Source organism: Diospyros lotus, chromosome 14 (genome assembly GCF_014633365.1).
Source record: "Diospyros lotus cultivar Yz01 chromosome 14, ASM1463336v1, whole genome shotgun sequence".
Taxonomy (NCBI): Eukaryota; Viridiplantae; Streptophyta; class Magnoliopsida; order Ericales; family Ebenaceae; genus Diospyros; species Diospyros lotus.
Genome location: NC_068351.1, coordinates 16,948,344 through 16,971,680, shown reverse-complemented (window position 1 = coordinate 16,971,680; position 23,337 = coordinate 16,948,344). Strand labels below are relative to the sequence as shown.

The 23,337-nt window shown below is 33.5% G+C and overlaps 1 protein-coding gene across 2 annotated transcripts; it reads right to left on the bottom strand.

The window, feature by feature from the left end:
- Window positions 1-9,311: 9,311 nt before the first annotated feature.
- Window positions 9,312-22,555, bottom strand: LOC127790785 (uncharacterized). 2 transcript variants are annotated; one of them, XM_052320465.1, is made up of 8 exons: window positions 21,956-22,555; window positions 20,691-20,826; window positions 20,342-20,423; window positions 16,670-16,845; window positions 11,318-11,455; window positions 11,088-11,227; window positions 9,811-10,116; window positions 9,312-9,585 (listed from the first exon to the last, which is right to left on the bottom strand). In XM_052320465.1, exons 1-7 carry the CDS (start codon window positions 22,071-22,073, stop codon window positions 9,857-9,859), a joined length of 1,050 nt encoding a protein of 349 aa, XP_052176425.1. In that variant the 5' UTR covers window positions 22,074-22,555; the 3' UTR covers window positions 9,312-9,585; window positions 9,811-9,856. The 2 variants fall into 2 exon arrangements, with proteins under 2 accessions (XP_052176425.1, XP_052176424.1); XM_052320464.1 differs by lacking the exon at window positions 9,312-9,585 and having other exon boundaries at window positions 9,670-10,116.
- Window positions 22,556-23,337: the final 782 nt, after the last annotated feature.

Sequence of the window (23,337 nt, the reverse complement as noted above, 5' to 3'; positions counted from 1 at the left end):
GAACTCCATAACTTTTGAATGGCTTGAAATTATGAGGCATGCCATATGTCAATAGAAAACTTAAGATCTCAATTACAACTTCCTATATTCATGGGTGCCATTTTGAATTTCTAGTTGTATTTTATAACCGTTTCAAGTTTGGTGGTCAGTACTCATTGGGTGGAGCGAGAATTACAAATTTTGGGCATCTTTTATTCATTTGTCTTTTCTTTTGATTATTATATTTTTTATATTTGAATTGTGTCTTTTACTTTAATTATTATGTCACCCATACTTAGAGGGATGTTCCAAGACTAGTATTTATATGTGTCTTTTGCTTTAATTATTATGCCACCTATGCTTGGAGGGATGTTCCAAGACTAGTATTTATATGTGTGATCTTGTAATGTTTTGGGAATGAACATTTTTATCAAGAAAGTTTAGAGAGCATTTTATACAATGCTTATCTAAACAATTCATTTGTTTAGTGACGAATTTACTTAATTCTTATCACTCTTTCTTCTTCTATCTTAGAGTGTGACGAATCAAAACTGGTATTTTTTTGTTTGTGGTGAATTTTCTTATCAAACAAGGGGTGCTGGTAGTTCTTTTGTATTTTGGGCACATCACTTCATGCAACCATCTCCCCAAGATAAACATCTTCCTCAGATGTCGATGGTTATCTTCTCAAACGTTTTCCATTGATTGCCTTCTCATATATCTTCATATGGACATTCTACTATGAACGTAGGTGAGGTATATATAACCGCGTCAACAAAAGCATCCTCGTATATGACCATCTTCTCACATGTTATCTTCTCGGGCATTCCCTTATATCGCAAAGGTAAGCGCAATATGCTAAATCACGTCAACAAAAATATCTATCTTGATCCTCTCAGGCGATCATTTCCCTAGGACAAACATTTTCATTGGGTGCCAATGGCTATCCTCTTCAATGACTACCATTACCTTCTCATATAAGTATTATACTATAAATGTATATCAATCCAAATCGAGTCAACAAAAAGATTTCTATTAAGAAATTTGTATTTTGATTTATTGACAAAATAGTTTTTGGAAAATATATTTTCAATAAATTTATTTTATTGATGATTTTCAAAACATTTTATAAATTCTCCTAAATTGGAGAACTTCATGCTTATATATATATATTTCAAAATGGCTCAATATAGCTTTTGATCTAATCGAGTAATTGCTCAGTATGCTTTCAAAATCAATCGAGTAATCCTTTGAGTTAATCAAGTAAAGCTTTTAAAAATATTTTCAAACAAGTGTGCTTTAAATCCGAGTAAAGCCTAGTGTATTTTTCAAATTAGTCGATTACATGTTTCAGTAAAATCATCTTTCAATCGACTATTAAAATCCATATACTTGAGTGCTTAGTGCATCCCTCTATATCTTAAATTTAATTGAGTAAGGAGTTTTTTTTTTAATCAAGTATCAATATTTTGTACTCGAGTAAATCCTTCTGAAAATCGAGTATCTTCTATATCAAAATTTTTGAGTGTCTCTTTAATCGAGTATAGCTTTTTTATCAATTGACTAATGTATTTTATCAATCGAGTATCTATATGTGTTAGTCGAGTGAAGAAAGGTTTGTCTCTTGTTGAATCTTTGATCTTAAAGTTAATCGAGTATAAAATGTTTGTACTCGAGTAAATGTATCTATTAGTCGAGTAAGCTTAGCCCAGCAATTGAGTAAGAAATGCATAGTCTCTTAGCTTCTGAGTTAGTCAAGTATTGAATTGATTATACTCGAGTATGTCTTATAGATAATCGATTACTTGAATAGTCCAATCGAGTAAGCGTTATATTAGTCAAGTAACCTTAAAAGTTAGTCGAGTAACAGTTGTCAGACTTTGAAAAATATAGTTGTTAGACGCATTAAATGATTGCTAGTTTTATCTTTTTAATACATTTAATGAATTTCATACAACATGGGCATTTTTTAATGAATTAATAAATGTTGTTTAATGTTTATAGAGACAAAAAGTGACGGTTGTGAGACAAAATGAACATTCTAATTTGATTTCTACCATGTTAGCTAACATTCAATGGAATAAAATCTATAAATAAGAGATGAAACTACTTGGAGAAGGTTAGAAGAACCGAATGCAAAACTCTAGAGCAATCTCTAAAAAGATTTCAGTGATCTCATTCGAATTCTCTTACTTCTCACTAGCTTACTCTTTAAAAATTTTTCTGTGAGAAATTCTTTAGAGAATGTTCTTCATTCTAAATCTTGTAACTCTCTTTGTCAATAGAAAACCTTTTGTGGTTACTATTTCATTCATATTTTTCTCTTGAGAAATTCTTCACATCTTTTTGTGAAATTCTTGTAAAAGTTATGCCTGATCCTTTAAAAGGTAGTGGTTGTGGTTTAGCCTATTTGTGAAAAGCCAACTTGTAAGGGTTATGTCTGATCCTGTGAATATGCAATGATTGTGGCTAAGCCTTTTTGTAAAAATCCAACTATATAGTTTTGTAGTTGAGCCTGTAAAACTACAAGGTAATATAATACACTTGTGAGTCCTTGGTTGTGAACCAAGGTAATGGACTAGGCATTTGAGGCTGAACCACTTTACATCATGTGTTATGCTCTTGTTATTTTATTTACAGCATTATTATTTGAATTCCTTTTATTTAAGTTTATTTTTTCAAGAAAGGTGAAAAAACTTAATTCACCCCCTCTTAAGCTAACTTTTGTATCAATTTCTAATATGCTTATTGTGGATGTAGGTGAGATGCACCGAATCGCACAAACAAAATATCCATGTAAAAACTATATCGTCACGGATGTAAGTGAGATGCACCAAACCACATAAACAAAATATTCATGTAAGAACTATACCATCACTGATGTAGACAAAATGTGTCAAATTACGTAAACAAAATACCCATGTGTAATCGCGAATGTGGGTGCCATGTATCGAATCGCGCTAACAAAATTATTTCCTTAAGGTTACCACTCTTTGTAACAACGAACGTAGGTTAAATGCACATAACTATGTAAACAAAATGTTTGTGTATCATGTACGTATTCGTTGAGGTAGGTATGATATGCTGAACCGTGTTAACAAGGTATCTATCTTTTTGGATATTCGCTGCTATCTTCTCATGCTCTCTTATATGGTTGTTATATCGCATATGTAGGTCAGCCCAAACCACGCAATTCAAGACATTTCAGTAGAAACATTAAATATTAGAACACTATATAAAGAGTTGGTGTCTGAAAAAAGAAGCTAATGAGAAACTGACATATCTAAGTTCTAAAGCTTTTAAAGTGTGCTTTAGTGCTCGTGATCTTTCAAAAAGAAAAGAAAAGAGAGATTGTGCATCGCATTCTTATCTTCATATCTCTTTGTACACCCAAGAGAAGTGTATGTCTTCTTATATCACTTAAAATCTTCTCTTTTATCCTTTATTACCACTTTATTGTAAAGCTGTAAAGGTTAAGCCTAATCCTTGTAAAAGATATTGGTTGTGGTTGAGTTAGTTGTAAAAACCAATTGTTGTAAAGGTTTGTAATTGAGCTTGTGAAAAAGCTACCCAAAAGTAAGTTTGGGTTGACTAAATTCTTGGTTGAGTGATAAGGTAGTGGAGTAGAAAAGTTGGTAAACCACTCTAAATTTCCTATGTGCTACAATCTTTCATTTTTTGGTCACTTTCATTTTTAAATTACTTGATTTCTTAAAAAGGGTGAAAGCTTAATTCACGCCCTCTTAAGCTAACTAGGTTTTACAAGTGGTATCAAAACAGGTCTCATTTATAGGTTTAACAACCCTAGAGTAAATATCAAATGGCCAATACATTAAGCAATTCCTTCTGGGAAAGCCAATCCTGCAACAAGCCACTGTACTTTGATGGAAGCAATTATGCCTATTGGAAGAATAGGATAAAGACCTTCATTCTTTCAAGAGATGTTAAAGCTTAGAGAATAATAGTGAGTGGATTCCAGACGCCAACATTAGCAATAGGAAACATCATCATTCCAAAGCCTGAAGAAGATTAGATTAACAACAATATAAGGATGATCAAGCTAAATGTAATAGCCAAGAACATGCTAGAATGTCCACTCAGCCTAGAGGAATACAACCGGATCTCAGCATATGAGACATTCAAAGAGATTTGGGCAAATTTGAGGTAACACATGAAGGAACCTCTCATGTAAAAAGGTCCAAAATTCGTGTGTTAAAGCATGATTATGAGTTATTTTTAATGTAACCTGGTGAAACTATAAAAGACATGTATACTAGGTTAAACAATATAGTCTCCAATCTAAAAAACTTAGGAAAATCGATTTCAAATGAAGATATAGTTAAATTGTTTTTGCAATGTTTACCATATGAACGACATCCTAAAGTTATTGCAATACAAGAAGCATGAGATTTAAAAAAATTGTCCCCAAATAAACTGCTAAAATCACTTATGACTCTTAAACTCAGCATAAGAAGGCAAGAGGAAATTCTAAATAATAAAAATAAAGGAATAGCCTTAAAAGTCTCTAAAAAGAAGAATCTAAATCTAAATCTAGTGATTTAGAAGATGCCGCCTTGCTAAAAATTTATTGAGAAGATTTAAAAATAAAAATTGTAGACATTTTTGTTGGGACAGGTCTAAAAAGGCAAACAAGGAGTCAAAATTAGAGATCAATGCTATGGATATGGGAAGAAAAGCTTAACGAAGAATGCCCAAAAATCAAGAGGGAAGAAAAGCTGCTAACAATATGGAGTGATGAAAATTCAAATGCTATCAAAATTCCCTATAGGAAGTAATATCTTAGATAAAATCCTAGAATCTCATAAAGGTTTTTATGATAAAGTTGGCTTACAATATAATGAAAGTAATAATAAAGAATTAGGTAAATTAGTCACAACAAAGACTAAACATAAATTAGGCTCAAAATTGATGACCTTAAATTTTTTCACAAATTAAATGCCCAATTTTGTGAATTTTAGATAATTAATGTGTTAATTAATTTATTTTTGAGTTAATATTTCACTAATATTTATTTTATTATGTGATATAGTTGGAGGAGGAATTAAGAGGCTAGCTAATTGGAAGTCAAAGTTTTTAATTAACATGGAAAAAGAAGCTGGGGTCAAATTGGAATTCTACATGCACAAGGATTGAAATTCTAGCTTGGACCTCTACTTAGTTTTCAAGTCATAAGTTCCTCCATAGATATCGAATTTAGGTGTTCTTATATGCGTTGAAAATCTAAGACAATTATCTATAACTTTCATGAAGCCCACGGGAAGGCAGTCTAAAACGCGTGCAAAGTTACTTAACGTGAACAACCTTCATGTGAAAAGAGACTTGTTAGTTTGGGAATCTATTTCTAAGTTGGTTCAGGACTACTTAAAGGAGTCATCTATTTAGGGACGTGGAAAAAACATTATAGAGAAGATTAGACATCACAAAACCCTAAAAAAAAAAAGAGAGAAAAAATGTAACTTTTGGGAGAGAATATAGATTTTCTTTTAGGAATATTGTTTTGCTTCATTCCTTCTTCTTTTGAGCTTTTTGTTCCAGCCACTCGTCCACTCATTCTTAACTTTTGCAGTAGCCTAGAGGGATCAAAAGCAATGTTTCAAAGTCAAGAGGTTCAACAAAGAGTTTTGCTTCATCAAGGAAGAGTCAAGGCGACATCAAAGAAAATCAGTTTTATCTTTTACATTTTGTTTTTCTTTTATTATTTAGGATCTCAATTATGTAGCAAATCTTGGATGATTTTGGAGATATATTATTCATTATGAGTGGCTAATTAATTTTCTAGGGTTTTTAAATGATCCTATGCATTGAAACTTTATTAGTTTACTCAATTTTTACTTGTGATTGTTACTTCGACTATGTTTATTTTGTTCTAAACTTAATGCTTGTAATTACTCGATCACCAATTACAAGATTTGAGATTTCTTATGAAGTTAGACATAGATAAGTAAGGAATAGACTTTTGAACAAAATAACATGTGTTAATGGGGGGATAAGATTCACTTGATTACATGTGCAATCTTTGATTATATTTGTTATGAATATTTTCATGTTATGAGTACTTATGCATAATATGTTCTCTAATTCTAATTCACATAGACATCTCCTTTTGCTTTTTCTTTGAGTTACTCTACAAGCACAAGTAGTTAGAAGAGCTACTTGGAGCGCTCTTGGAATTACTCTTCAATGCTTAAGTCAAATCAAATATAGAGTTCTTTTTTTTTATTACTGGAAGGTAGAATAGAATATAATCTCCTATTATTGGTGAAATTATCATTATATATGCATTTCATGTAAGTCGGTGACACTTTCTTTTACCCTTTTACCTTATTACATTACATAAGAGGTCTAGTCTATTTTCAGGTACTCTTCAAGCAAGTTTATTAATTCAAGGGTTCATTTGAATTTAAATTTGTCAGGGAAAATTAAATGTGTTTTCTCTTGAATAATTACAAGAAAGTATAAGAACATTGTGTGAGTGTGCATTGAAGTTTGTATTTCTCAAAACATAAAATTATAACTAATGAGGGAAAATGCCCTCGGGTTTATAATTACTCCTATATCCCGAGAATATAACTAGTAATAGTAAAGACACGTGCTTCCTGGGAGGCCAATCTAAGATCGCCATCCAGCCTAAGTTTGGGAGGGACATGTGGCAAAGGCATCTCACCAAAACTGGCTAATCTATTGTTTAACAAAGATTTCCCAAATTCCTAGACCTCAATCATCGTTCTGAAGATCACGGAGGTGGGGATTATCCCGAGCTCCTTGGAATAGATAACCATATCCATATCATTAAGATCATGGCTCTGCAAAGGACGGGATGGGGATCTCAGCGATTCGAAAAAGGAATTCTTATCTTGGCAAGATGATAAAAAGAAGGCAATCAAGTCGAGTAAGGGATTCCTCTTTTTTTCTCTAAGTTCTCTACTATATACTTGAAGTTTGTGATAAATCAGTGAACTGAGTTGATCGTCGGAGTAATCACAGGGGAGCAAGTCCTCGACTTCATCTTTTGTAGATAATGGGTTTGAGGTAGGAGGGTGTGATCTGCTTTCGCATCATCAATAACCTTGTATCGATTGGTTAAGTTTAGAATTTAAGGTTTTATTTGAAGACATGAGGTATGGATAATGATTCATATTGGTAAGAGATTTGATTTTAGCTCCTCCATTAGACGGAGGTATCTATTTTATGCATATATACATATATATTTATATATAAGTACATGGGTATTTATAGACATACATACCTATATATTTAGGCACATATATAATATTATATATATTTATAAATTTGCATATATATACATATGCGTTAAGCATGTGTATGAATACATATTATATACTAGAGAGGTGACCCATGCTATGTGCATGTAAAAAGGCAAAAAATAAATAAATAAAAATTGATTGGGTGACAATTTATAGTATCAGTTTACTTTTTAATATTTTTAGGCAAAATTTTAAATAAAATTAGCTTTTTAATGGAGTAGTAAAATTATTTGAAAAATCAATTAGTTTAAAGGTTATGAATTTTGTATACATTTACATATATACGTATAGAGGGATGGTATGTTGCAAAAAGTAAAAAATAAATAATTATAAATGAAAGTCTGTTGAGTAAGTGTTGACAATTACAGTTTGCTTTTTAATTTTTTAGATAAAATTTTAATCAGAATGAGTTTTAGTATAATAATTAAATTATTTAAAAAATTAATTATTATTTAAAAATCACGAGTTCAAATCTTGATAATATAATTAATTTTTTTTTGTAAACAAAATACATAAAAAAATATTTTTAAAAACACTCTATTGATAAGATTTGGTAATCCCAACACCATACCCTTCATGTGTTTAATTTAAAAAGTAAAAATTAAATACATTAACAAGATTTAAATTCATAATATCTAATCAGTAACAAAATTTTTAAAATAACTTTACCATCATGTGAAGACTCGTTTTATTTAAAATGTTACTTTAAAAAATAAATTATTACTATCATACATGAGTAATTTAACTTTCATTTAATTTTTTCTTACACGTGTATAACATGATCACTCCTCTAGTATATTATATGTATACATATATATATATATATAATACAAATACATTTACATGTATGTATATATATATCTATATTTATATTAGAATGAATAAATTTGAAATTCTCAAGATAGTTATATAAATAATTAAATTTTAAATTTTAGATGATATATATTATTTGAAATACCTCCATCTAAAAGTAAGAATAAATATCATGCTATAAATAATGGTTGATTTTTCCATCTAATTACTTGTAACCAACTAAGATGACATGGTTAGAGCATATTTTGAAATTCACCTAAAAAAGTGTTGGTAATTTGGAATGTAAATATTTTGAGATGATATTTATTGTATGTATGTATGTATGTATGTATGGGTAGATAGGTAGATCATTGTGATGCGGTTAGTGGGACTACTTGGAATGATGGTGGCGTGTTTGAAACAAACAATGATGTCTTAACTTAGATGATACCAAATCGACCCACATAAAGGTGACAAGAAAAGGCCACGTAGCCTTGGCTTGGCAGCTGACTCTTCTGGATTGACCAAGGAAGGATGTTCTAAAAAAAGGCCCATAAATTCAAGTGGCAAGTCCATAGTCCATTGTTACCTCCTCAACTGGGGCCATTCTAATATCCCCAAGAGATCGATTGTCATATGAACAATCAACTGTTAGCCGAGATTGGATTGGGGTATTTTTAGAATTTCTAGTTCTAGTGTTTGATAGTCGAATGATATTATAGCCAATTGTTGAGGTTGATTGCAAAAACTCAATGATGTAAAAAGATGACTGTGTTTGCCTGTAAGGTATGGAACTATTAATTAAGAAACCAAACCAGGAGTGAGTGAGTGAGTTCATTTTCAAGTTAATCCTTGTAAGATAAATAATGAGATCATTAAAACTCGTTGCAGGTTATATAAGCCATTGGATTAATTAACGAGGAGATAAAAAGAACATGATTTTCACAATAAGATTAGAGATTATGTTTGACAAGTACCATGTACATTTTAATGTACCCTAAATATCAAGCATATTTTTCTTATAGAAAATGAACCAAAACCAATTAATTAAAAACCTGAGAACGCCCTGGAATGGATCGCCATTTCAGGATGCCCAATTTATTGACCTGTCCACATAAACTAAAGTCATAAACAAATGACAGCTTGGTAGGCCAGGAGGTTGGTCGTGTGTTTGATTCCTCCATTCCCATTATGACCACTTTTGAGTGTCTAATAATGGGCCATTTGTCATGCGTAAGAATAGCTTAGCTTAGATTAGAATGAGAAGGAACTTATAATTTTGCCACTAAAATATGTAGCCAAGTGTATTGTCAATTTCGTCTTAAAAGGGCAACAAGAGCTGTAGAGGCCTAAACTTTATAGGTGGGTCAGGGGTGATCCTTTAGATGTCCCTCCCTCCAACTTCCATACTTGCCCCTTTGTGCAGCCCAAAAACATAAGCTAAGTACAAGTCCATGTAAGAAGCAAATGCTGTGACCTTCGAACTTGAATTCTTGGCCCTAATCTCTCCACTGCATTAAGTACGTTCCTGTAAGATATACAATCACCATCAACCTCTCTAAAGTATTCTGCATTTCTTTGTTACGAGCATCCTGGTAACAAGAGGCTTCCCAGGGAACAAAATAGAAACCACCAAGTTGAAGAAAATATGAGAGAGAGAGATTTAAGAAACTTCATATTAATACAGAAAGAGGAGACAATCCCTAAAAAAAAAAAAAAAAAAAAAAAATTCACATCACAGACATATACTCACCCCTCCCCAAATATGGCAGAAAGTTTACCCCATCCCACATTCATAATCAGGAATCTGCTGCCTTTTCTCTCTTTCCAGCCTTCCCTTCTCTGGCAATATGGACGTTCTCCATCTTTCGGCTAACTTCATCAGCTGCAACCTCCAATTTTCCAGTCTGCTCATTTCCCTGTATACCATTCTCGCTATTCGCCAAAGAACCAGTCTGCCATATTCGAATAGTTCCATCTTCTGATCCTGATGCATAGGACTCCCCTCCAGGTGAGAACCGCACACAGTGGACTGGACCATGGTGACCCTTATTGCACCCTGTAGCAACACATAATTGATTAATTAATCACAGTCAACCTCAAAGATCTTAAGAGTCACATAATATGCTGCTTAATCTTATATCAATGATAACAGGGACTTGATAGGCTGATTGCAAGATTACGGCATGGACAACAAATTGAGGTCAGGGGATGAAGGCACAAAGAATCAGTGAAGCATAACTGGTAAGAGGCTGGGGGCCAGGGTCTTGGAAAAGAATCATACTTGGTCATCCACATGCAAACTTCTTCCAGGTCCAGGTTTTCTAAGATTTGTGGCCCCATACGGCCATGAAACCAAATTATATAAAATGTAAGGTCATTTAATTGTGAATCAAGGTGTTAATAATAATAAAAAAATAGATAAATTATATAAAATCCCCCTGCACTTAGGATCATGTGCAACTTACCCCCCATACTTTCGATTGCACCAAAAAACACCCTTACACTTTCAAAATGTTGCAATTAGCCACAATTTGTTGTTATTTTACATAATTTTATGCAATTTACTGGTTAATTAATGCAAAATTTTGTATTTTTTTGATATATTGAAATTATGTATGTAGAATTATGTATTTTGTATATAGATTATTATACAAAATTATATAAAATGACAACAAATTGTGACTGATTGCAATATTTTGAAAGTGTAAGGAGGTTTTTTGATGCAATCGAAAGCACATGAGGATAAGTTGCACATGACCCTAAGTGCAGGGGGGTTTCATATAATTTACCCTAGAAAAATTGCAAATGCAGGTTGAAAAGGCAATAATAATCATTGTGATGTCTACTATTATATCAGCTGGATCTATTATATCAGCTGGATGCTGAACCGAGAATGATGATGGCGCCTCTAATAATATTTCACGGTAGCAGACAAAACCAATCTTAGATCAGGTACCACACCATTATAATCCCTCGAAGATAATTTCTTTGTTTCCTGGAAGCAAATATTAGTTCAGGGACACCTACCAATCTCTTCTCCAGTGTGGAAGTCAAAAACATGAATCCACAAGTCTTCTCCTCCAGCAACGAACTTATTACCATGCTTTGGCTCCAATGAAGCCGATTCAACATTGCAGGCCATGTTATAGTTTTTCACCAATCCAAAACTGGGAATGAACAAGTGACAAATATCATGAACTATTCATGCAGATTATTTTGAATGAGGAGAGGATAAGAATACAGTTAAATACTCTTACTGATTTGCATCCCAAAACTTAACAGTGGATCCATCTGCAGTAGTTATATAGCGGCCATCCTGACTCACTTCAGCACTGGTAACAGGGGACTGTGTCTCAAGAGTTCGGACAATTTTCTCAGTTCTCAAGTCCCATAACCTATAGAGAATAACCATGTAAATCAGGAGACTAAATGGGTATGGTGTGACAGTAACCAATAGATATTAGCACACTCATGCATTTAAGATTCAAGTAAACAATGTCAGAAGTAAAATGGTTAATGTCAGAATACAAAGTGCAAGGCTAAAAGAAAGATCAGAACTAGAAGCTTGGTTCCTGAATTTCCTTAGATTCTGTGGCTGGAATGTGTCATTGCACAAAGCCAAATTCTTTGCAGGTGCTACAGAAGCAGCAGACAAAGTGTAAGCCTTTTGCAATGACTTATTAGCACCATAACAAGGGGGAAGGACAATTTTATCTAGTGAACACCGCATGTGTTGCATAAATAACTAGGTGTAAGGATCTCTCTATATATGAGTTTCAGAAGGAGATGTTGGTTTATGCTGCCCAGCAATTTAATCCCTAACTACAGTGTCTCACTGATACATACATATATAGCACACAAATGTAAACTCCTCAAGATGGTGGCATGGAGTATGTAATTGCCCAGACCTAACCGATCAGGACAGCTCCACAGGCAAATAATCAGGTTGATGCAAGGATGTGTCTGATACCATCTCATAATGGTTATCGGTTATCCTTGCCATCCCAGAGGAATACTGTGGCTCTCCTCACAGGAAAATAAAAGAAAACCAACTCCTTGAGGACTTGACTTGTTTTCTGAATGGTTTTTGCCTAGGTTGCAAAGAAATGAAAACAGAAAACGAATATGATACTAAAAGGAAACGGAAAAACAGCATTTCCAAAAAAATAGAAAATGAAAACATGGGAGAAACACATAAATAAAAAATATAGGGGCCTTTTTGTAAATGTAATTTTTAATATAGAAAATTATAAAAAAAAAATAGTTATGCAATCAAACATAAACAAAAGTTCCATCATTCATTCCAGGACATATAAACACAAATTCTATTATCCATGAATCGTGACTTAATAATTAAAAACAAACAATAAATCCAAAAGAAGAAAATAATCAAACACAATACAATTTATGAAAGTTCTTCTACTTCAGCCTCATTTTCTTTCTCTATGTATACATTTGCAGAATATATAAAAGTTCTTCTACTTCAGCCTCATTTTCTTTCTCTATGTATACATTTGCAGAATATATATATATATATACACACACATAAAGAGTTAGGAACAAGAATATATATACATACAGATGAGAAGATAGACGGTTGTCGGTTACTAGTCATTGATCGAAGAGCATGGAGTTGTAGTCGCCAGTTGAAGATGGACGAAAGGATGACAGTGGCAGATGGAACAACGGAACAGCAGAAGATCTAGAAGACCGAAGGACAACAGCGGCAAAAGGTCGAGAAGATAGAAGGACGATGACGGTAGAGCATTTAGGTTTTCGCAAAATGAAGAAGGAAGAACAGATTTAGGGCTAAAGTTTTCAGTTATCATGGGGCAGCAAATAATTTTTCAGTTAGGGATAAAATTTCTTCCATCTCCAACATGGATGTCAGGACAGGAAAAGCGTTTCCAATATTGCGAAATGGTCCAAAAATGTTTTTTTTGGGGTGCTTATTGGCATTTTGGTCCAAGAAACGTTTCGAAAACACCTAAACGTCACCATTTTGACATCTCCATGCAACAGAGGTTTTTGCACAGGTCAAGGTTCTCTATAGTGCATGGGACTCAATCACTTGGCTACTTACGTTGCTCCATTTGACCTTGCAACTTTTAGCATGTACGATTTCTAGTCAACTAATAAAGTTCGTCCAAACAACTGAAAAAAATAAGGAGTTTAAATTAAAGAGAAGAAAATTGCATAAACACTAATCTACTTTTCTTATAAGTAATATTAGCAAGGAGATGCTTCTGGTACAAAACTATAGGTTGTCTGTATCTTGAGAGTTCTCCAGCTGTCTCATCCCAAATGATCCACATCAAACATAATGGTGCCAAAAGTCAGGTGCTACTCTTTCCAACAAACAATAAGCCCACCATACATCTTAGAAAAACCCATAGAAAACCAAAAATGCCTAGCATTATCAGCCACAGAAATCCAACCATAAAATGAGGAGATGAACTGCAGGCTCCCCGTATTTTTTGCACATGCAACAAATTATACAACTTCCAGACATCTAATATACCCTTGTGGCAACAATTTCTCCATGGCAGCTTTCTACACGAGGGAGGAAGGAAGCCAAGAATAAACATTATAGTTTCTACAATCTACGAAAGCCTCAGAAATACTCCACCTCATAGCCAAGAAGACCCACTATTTTGTCAGTTTAAATCCCTTCTACGTCTAATACAACAATAACATCACAAGCCTTAATCCTACTAGGAGGCAACGGCTACAAAAGTTCTAACTCTCTAATTATTTCTATCCATGGCCATATCTTCTATAAGACCATTATACCCTATGCCATGTTTAAGAGTATTCTACCAAGTTTTCTTTTATTTTCCTCTACCTCTTTTGCTACAAATTTCTCATATTCTACCAGCTTGCTTTCTTCTCACATGTAAAAGCCATCTTAATTGAATCTCATGCATCTTATCTTCAATAGGTGCCATTACCTTATGGACAATAGTGCCCTTCTACATAGAATGTCCGCAAAATTTTGACATCCTCTGAAAACAGGATATCGTGTACATAAATGCCTTCAGAAACTCATCTTTCACCTCCTAACAACTATTATTGAAAATGTAGAAACCCCTTATTAAGTACACTTCTGAAGTCCTTTGACTTGGTCTTGTAACACAGTCCAGTCCACCCATATACTTCTGCATTTGAAGTGACCGCCCTACTCAAATACCATCTGATTCACAATATATATATATATAAACAATTCCAGAAGGTTTACATGTCAATTTACCTTTCAGCTAAAAGGAAAAACTGAATCAAGGGTTAGGGTATAGATCCACATTTACTATCCACAGAAATCATCAACACTAAACAACTGGGCAAGGAAACATGCTTGTTTTATAATATAGACTCTACAACTGCTGAACCAAAATTGCAATACTAATAAAGGGAAAGGATACTGCTAATATCATTGATTATAAGTCTTTTAATCCGACCCAGAGAAGTAATGACTTCTTCTGTACCACAAACTCCCAAACAAACAGAACAAGCCATATAAACAGAACAAAGTGTCATGACCCTAGGATTGAGCTAGGGTCTTAGAAGGAATTGGAAGGAATTTGGGGAAGAACAGAGAAGAAATGAAGGGGGAGATTGAATAGAATTAGGGAGAAAGTTAAGAGAAATGAGAGGGAGAATGGAGAGATATTGAGAATTTCATTAATCAATTCAAGCATATCCTCTCCTCTTATAGTAGCTAGTTAACTAATTTCTAACAACATCCTAACAGCACCCATGTGCTCTAACAACTTGTAAAAATATCCTAACAAACCATTGCAACCTTATTACAATGATGCCCTTCTATTATTCCTTGGGTCATGACACAAAGCTACAAATTTCTGCTACCAAATCATGTCTCCAAATCACTATTGTTTTACAACATTTTCTGTAAAACTAATAAGCAACCCAAAGTTCTCAAGATCTATTACCTGAAATGCAGATAAGCATATGGAATGGGCTTGGGCAACAGAATCAGTAACACAACAAGTGATAGACTTGTATAGATTACTATTAGAATTATACCCATATATCCTAAGAAGTGGTACAATAGGGTAGGCTAGTAAACTCACTAAGTATAAGCTAAGATATCTCTAATTTGAATTTGACTTCAACTATTCAAAATCCAACATAATATAGAGTAGTCTATGTTTTCTTCAGACCAGTCATTTAAGAAATGCTAGTAAGGCTATGTTGCAATTCTAGGTCTAAATGGCTGCAACCAACGGATAATAGAGAACTAGACAGAATAAGTATAAGTTGCCTAAAGTTCAACTAGCAATCATCCTCAGTTAAATAGAAAAACTCTTATTTTACTTGGTGAAAAAAAGAAAAAACAAGGTCTTAAAGCCCAAATAATTTTCCAGACATGTAGATAACCACCATTGAAATGAAAACTCAATTAATTACTAAATCAAGGTTCAAAGCATTTTTCAAATGGGAAAAAATGCTGTACTAGTAACATACAGACACCAAATATAGATAACTAAAAGCAGTGGATAGAAAAGAACTCAAGGACTTGGCAAAAGGAAGAATGAGGCTGCTTCAGTAAAAGTGGCAGCAGGATAAGATTTAGATCAGGAAAGGAACAAGAGTCGACAAGTAAAGGAAAAAAGAGATGTGCAGCAGTTGCAGTGGCTGAAACCACTGCAGTAACTACAAGAGCCATTCAGAAGAGGAAATAAAAGAAAGGGAAGAAGAGAGAAGGGAAGAGAAGAAGAATACATAGGCAATGAAGCACAAGAGGGGGAGAGGGGAGGGGAGGAGGGGGAGAGAACAGAAACAACTGTAGGTTTCTTTTAACCATTGGATACAGAATAATTGACGGGGTTAGGGTTAAATAAGCTTACGTGTCTCACACCTATTAGAACATGTATAATTTATTTTTAAGGGATCACGTGGTAATCATATGACCAATAAATGGGTGTGTACAACCACACTATAGGCTAAATTAAATTAAATAATCAAAATAAACTCCATTAGTATTGGTCAACGTGTAAATATAAAAAATGAAAAGAAATAGCCCTAGATTACATCAGAATATGATGACCAATTTTGTTGTTTTTTCCTGTCAAAACTCCACTCCTAAGGAATTAGAATTTTCTAGAGAACTGCTAACGACTGCCAAAACACATAAAATGTGCCCACAGATTTTCCTAAAGCAAGAGAGGCACCAAAACAAGTTTGGCTACCGCAATATATTGCCTGCTACACCTGAAGAGTGTTGAAGGCACTGCAAATCACTCTCCTTTTAGGATTCAGCAAGTGATGGATAAAAGCACCTCAGGCTTTGTCTTTGGCTTTGGCCTTAAGTACCGATCAAATCTAAGACACCAAAAAAACAAGATCAATTTGCTAATCATTCTCTGCAAGTATTGCATCTTAGCATCTTAAGCAATAGAACACACACCAAATACTGAACTGTCTTGCACAAAATACCATTGTTATTTTGTATTCAATCAAGAAATGTGAGTACACACTAGGCAAAAAGAAGAAAGAAAGAAATATGAGTGCACACAGTACAAATAATTAACAAGGAAAAGCCAAATGTGACAGTAGCAACAAATGTAGACATAATAACATCAATTGCATACCTCACACCCCCAGTATCAGTGCACGAACTGAGTATAGTCTGATCACTGTGGAGCCATTCGACGGTTCTTACTGAACCAGGAGATTTGTCAACTTCTCTTGGAGGTGCATCTGGTCGATTTAAATCAAAGATACGAAGTATTTTCTCAACACCACCAGTAAGTAAGAGATGCATATCCTGAATGATAATGAAACAATTTATTTAAATTCATTCTGTTAAGTCTAGTCTAATAACAATGAAATAGAAAGGCCTACACATTTTTTGGCCAAGGATTTATTAGTGATTTCCATCCCAGACACAAATATAACCCAGTGAGAAAGGCTTAGATACACTCTGTAATTTTATAATAGTAATAGAAAAAAAAAAGAAGGAAAAAAAAAAAGCAATGATAACAGCAAAGTAGTTTACAACAGTTTGAAACTATAGGAAGAAATAGCAAGATATAGGAAAGCAAAAGAAGCAGCAATCAACCAAAGAAAGTTCTTGCATTGAGAAAGTAAAAATAAAAAAGGTAAAAAAGGATTTGAGGGCAGGGATAAACTGACCAGAATAACTTTCAAAATAGGATCAAAATGAAAGAAAAAGAAAATTTAAAGCATTATTACAGAGACTGATGCCTTTTTATGCCACTTGTATCCATAGTTGTCAAAGATCATCTCAAGCGAGCCTAGGTGTGAGTCTGTGTGCCTCATCACCACTGAGGCGCAGCACCATGCTTGAGCCGCTGCCCAGGCACACGATGCAAGGTGCATGCCTCATATATTTGAGTGTATTAAAACCCTATTTCTTGTCCATTTATCCTCTTACATCTTATTTCTTGTGGATTTGATTGCTTATTCTTGTATATCAATGAGAGGCGAACTTAGTGGTGTAAACTGGAGTCCGTCGGATCTCCCACTCCCCGAGATCCTTTGGCAGTGACATTTACTCAGTGAAGAACTACTCACCTCTGTATCCTGCTTCATTTTTATTTTATTGCTTTTGCAATTTAGAGGAAATTAATTCTTTGTTGTAATTATTTTTTTCTGTGTGTTCTGCTTTAATTTTTTTTCTTTCTTCTAATTGCAAAAAAAATTAGAAGAAACTAATTGTTTTCCTATAATTGTTTTTTGCAGTGTGTTCAGCTATAATTTTTTTCTTTCCTCTAATCTCTTTTGCAATTAGAAGAAACTAATTGTTTTTTGCAATAATATTACTTGTTACTATAGGGTTGGCTATTTGTCATTTATGATTTTATAAGTTTGTATCTACCTCCTTGAAGGTAATATTGAAAAGAATAGTGTAATTATTTTATAAGAAATTTGAATAAATGTGTTCCCTCATGTGCCTGAGGCTTGTGCTTTTGACAACTATGCTTGTATCTGACACATACATCTTACGTTATAGTGGATTAGACCTACTTTCTGACAAGTTCCTACTTGGTAGTTGATAGATCGACACACAAGGATCAAAATGCTTCCATACAATAAGATTACCATACAAGAAAAATACTAGGAAGAAACCTACCAATTCTGAATAGAACAAGGTACTTTCTGACAAGTTTCTACTTGGTAGTTGATAGATCGACACACAAGGATCAAAATGCTTCCATACAATAAGATTACCATACAAGAAAAATACTAGGAAGAAACCTACCAATTCTGAATAGAACAAGGAAAGAGAAACGGAAAAGGGGGAGGGGGGGGGGGGGGGGGGGGAGATGTGTGCACATGGGATAGTTCTTGTTCCAACACTACCATTTTTCACTCTACCTCTTCATAACTAATACAAGATGCCTTCCGACAAGCCACGTGCATCAACTACGGTCTAAATTAGCTCTTGTGAACTATATATTTTACTTGAGAATAAACAAAAAAACTCATACAAATGTTAGAAAGCAGATAGTGCAAAAAAGAGAATATATATTTTAATGGAAGAGATAAAAAGAATAGTACAAAAACAAAATTACAATATTTTCAAATGAAAAATAGTGAATCCTATGAAAACTCACAAAAAACCTATATAAAAAATTCCAACACATACATTGATGCTCGTTATAAATATATAACTACATTTATTTCTTATGTACTTTATATTAAAAGAAAATATAAAAGAACAAATGCAATCTAAAGCTTATGTCAAAGGAGAGGTAAATAGCCAAATGGTACAGATATTTCTGAAGACATTTGTCCCATTGATTTACCATCTTGTCATAAATCCTATTCACTGGAGCACTCTTTCTCCGTTCTCACTATTCACCTGAATCTAGATTTTTTTACAAGCATGTTCCTAATTAGCTATTTAAACCTTTTATTTATGACTATTTACCAGTGTTTTAAAAACCGCACTGGGTATTGAAGAGAGAAGGGGAGACAGTTAAGGGCCAATGGTCAAACCAGGGTCAAACTGGAATGTATTTTTATCAAATAAATAAATATATAATAATTAAACCTATGATCTAAAAATTTTTAAGAAAAATATTAATACCATATTGTGGTTGTTTTGAGAAGTAAACATATTGTTGTTACCAAATTTACTTGTTAGTTCTAGGTATTCAATTATCTTAAAAATAGAATTTAATAAAAATATCGCACATCTGAAATTCAAAAATAATAGAAGTATTATCACTAATTTTAAAAATTATGATACAAAATAAAAATCATGTAAAAATCAAAAGTAAAGACAGCCCCATAAAAGTTGGTATACAAACAAGATAGTATATTTTATATAAAATTATAAACCTAGTGAAGCGCTTTTTAATAGGAAATGGATGGAATACAAAAGGTGTTGAGAGAGAGAGAGAGAAAATATCAAAGGCATCAGCCATCCAGCAGCAGCATGAAGACTGATTATCAGGGTGGCTTCTTCAATTTGTTTGGCATTATAGAATATGGATCTGGTGAGATTGTGTGGCCTGTTGAAGAGGGTAGGTTTTTCATTTGGGGGAAGGGGCAGTTGAACTGAGATGGGTTGTCCAGTTCACCTGCTCAATCGCTTGGTTCAACTAAAAACCAGCCGGCTTTTTCTACTTGACCAGACGGAACAAAAGACCAGTTAATGGTTTTCCTGGTTTGACCAGCTGGCTCAGTCTAGTTTTTACAACACTAGTGTTTACTATTTCTAGACTTCTTGATGGCGGGTATGGAAGGAAGTATATTGGAAGTTACTATTCAAGATGCAAATATAGAAATTAGCATATTTTTGTTTACTCCTTTTCTAGTTAATTTTTAATTACGTTTCCATTATTTAGTATTTTAATTAGGTTTCCTATAGGATTAATGAGCCATACAATCATATTCTTGTTTTGTTGGTTCTGCATCATTTCTACTAAACCTTGTTATATAGAAAAAAACAAAAATGTTAATATTTTGCAGAAAGGATCTCCAGAACTTCAAAAATAACATAACCTTTCTTTATCATTAATATTGTAATTATCCTTTTGCACTTGAATAGAAGAATGTATAGACTTCAAAGATGTTCAACTTTTTAATTGCCGAGTTTGCATGAACATTTGTCTAGTTTTTAGGTTTTGCTTCCAAACATTTTTCATATGTTTCCAATTATTTTTTACTATTCTCCTTATGTTTCTGAAAGGTTCCCATATCATTTTACCTTTTAAGCCTAACCAAAAACAGTACATAAAAATGATACTCTGATACTCAAGAACAAAGGAAAAAACAAAAACCTATATTACCTCTGAAAAGGAGCAGGCACGGACAATGTGTTTGTGTTCAAAAGAGTGTAGTTCATCCCCAGTCAATGCATCCCATATTTTCCTGCAAACATTTGTGAATGAGAAAAACTAATTCAGACACAATATTTGTAAATAATAGCAGGCAAGTCTAAAGATGCAAACCATGCTTCTATTGGAAGATTGATACCATTAGCTTGTTACTATAGAAAAATAGATATGAAAGGTCACAATCACAAGCATCTAGAGAACAATACCCAATGGACAAAACTTTACAGCAGATAAGGTAATTGAATTTATTTATCATTGAACATATACATATATATATGAGTGGAAAGGCTTGGTTGCATACGCAGTAAAATCAGCAGACCCAGAAGCAGCACGTAAAGCATCTGTATCTAGGCAGCAACTCCATACTGCACCTTTATGCCCTTCAAAGGTTCCAATCCAATCTCCAGTTTCTCCATTTCTAAGCATAGGGGTTGAATCTAAGTTCATAACAACAGTGAAATTTATTAAAAAAAAAAACTTAACAAACAGATATAAGGCAATCTTTTTTATAATGGAAAATGTTAAGCAGTTAAGTACTAACATGTGCAGAATACACATGTAACTGAAATGAAAATATTACAATAGATATTCATCCATTAAAAGAAGACAAAATTACAAACAATATTATGCATAATAAGATTACAGTCACGATTATTGAAAATAAAATGTGCAAGACGGGATTAAGATAATTAGTACATGTGAAAAGAAAACCAACAGACATACCAAAAAGGCAAGTGGATAGAACGAAAAAGTTTGTAACAAAGAGATAGAGAAATGCAGAAGAAAACTAGGTGGAAAACCCTTAAACATGATATTGGATATCATGGCATTGAGAGGATGTGACCATGTATGGAAATGGTAGGCAAGATAGAAATTATTTACTTGACTTTGTCTAGTGGGATTAAGGCTTATAATTGTTTTCTTGTTACTGTTTCTATATATAAATGAAATCTTCAGCAACAGTTTTGACAATATAAGTAACTTGAAGACCTAACTCATAGCAACAAGCAGATTACTAGAACATATTTTGTTAAGGCTGATGTGTGATGACCGATGGGTCATAATCCTACAACTTATTGCTGCTGGACCCATGAAGACTTTTGAACTGTTCCAGATCAAACAACCCAAAGCTTAGACTTTTGAATTATTCCAAACTAGTAAGCGTGCGTTGAGCGTGCGGCTACACATTCATAGATATTGTACAAAGCCATTCAAATTCCATTACTAGAATTCAATGATAGTTTAAAAAATGGGCATTCATAATGTCTTATTTCTAAATTGCAATTTTAAGGGAATGAATAAATTTGAATTATGAAATAAAATTCTTCATGCATCTTTGGTTTAAAGCTCAACAAAAAGCTCCTTACCAGCAATAAGATACTACTTTTCCACAGTCATCATCATTTTCTAACTTAAATTTCAAAAGATTCAGAAAAAAAAAAAAACTCAGAAATGATCAAAAGAGTTCCATGGCATACAAGGATAAGTAATCATCTGCAATACGAAGGACAATGCATGCAGTCAGAAGTAAAAAAATCAGCATTTGTGTAGAGATTGAACAGTTACCCTTGCTGGCACTGACGAGGAAAAACCCATCTGGTGTAATTGGGCTGTAGAACAAATCGACCACAGGACGAGAATGCCCATGACAGACCAGCGGAGTTGCGACCTTCTTCTTGTCCATCACTCCCAGAATTCAACGATTCAAAAAGCCTAGACTACTCCTCGATCAAATTCACTGGCAAACTTCTATATCTGACGAAACGATCAAACCAGGAACACCAAAAACAACCCTAGGCCTGATTGTAAATACGATCAACGCCCTGCAAAGCCTACCAGCAACGAAGATCGACCCGAACATAACATTCAAAAGCACACATGGAAATTGTCTAAAGAAACTAAGATTTGTAAACTATATGTATATATAAATAAATCAAGCTATATGTATGTATAGTTGCACGAAGATGGTAAGAAACCCTAATGTTGAGCTTTGATCTGTCTGATTTTCTGGATGAATGCACGGCCTCTAGTCCTATCGAATCAGAATTGCGAAGCGACGGGTTGAAATTATTGATAATATAAAGGGAAAAACAAAGAAAAATAGAGAGAGAGCCTACAGCCAGGGCTGGAGCACCAAAGCAAATGGAGATTTGCCTAAATAGTGTGGCCACATGAGTTCTCCTTTTCTCTCTCTTTTTTCCTATTCTTCCAGAAATTTACACTCCTCGTCCTCGAGTTTTTGTTTTTACGTAAATTAACGCCAAGTATAAAATATTACATTAATTACCTTCTCTTTTTTTGTGTTGCATTTTCCAACCAAAAAAAATTGTCTTATACTACTGACTATAAATGAGAAGCAGGGCTGACGCTTGTAATTGATCTCAACTAGCTATCTGCCTACATCATTTGATTTAACCTTTTTTTTATCTATATAATTTAGGTTTATTTTTAAAATTAAAATTGGATTCAAATGACATTAGCTTAAGTTGCTGAAGTATAATGAATGAACAAGTCCACCACATTTTGCTTAACATGTAGAATTTGAAAACAACCTATTGCCGAGGATCAATTGAAAAAAAATCACCATCACTTACAAGCAAATTCTTTTTTTAAGACAATGATGAGATGTGAAAAGAGAAAATGTAATATCCTGCATCGAGCGATATGAAAGAGCAGAACAACTTTCGTTGATGGACCTACGCGAACTTTTCAGAAGGTCACCCATTCTTGAGCCAGTTCAAGCACGCTTAACCCAAAAGTTTTTTACCTACATTCAGCTAAAAAGATATCAAACTAGTATTATTTCCTTCCTTACTTATTATCGATATATACTACATTTCTCTGAGCTCTTGGGTATTACATTCTCCTCCTAAGTATATGACGTCCTCATCATACGACCTTATAACTGGTTCTAGATCTTCTCTCATTTGAGGCTGTCATCCTAGAAG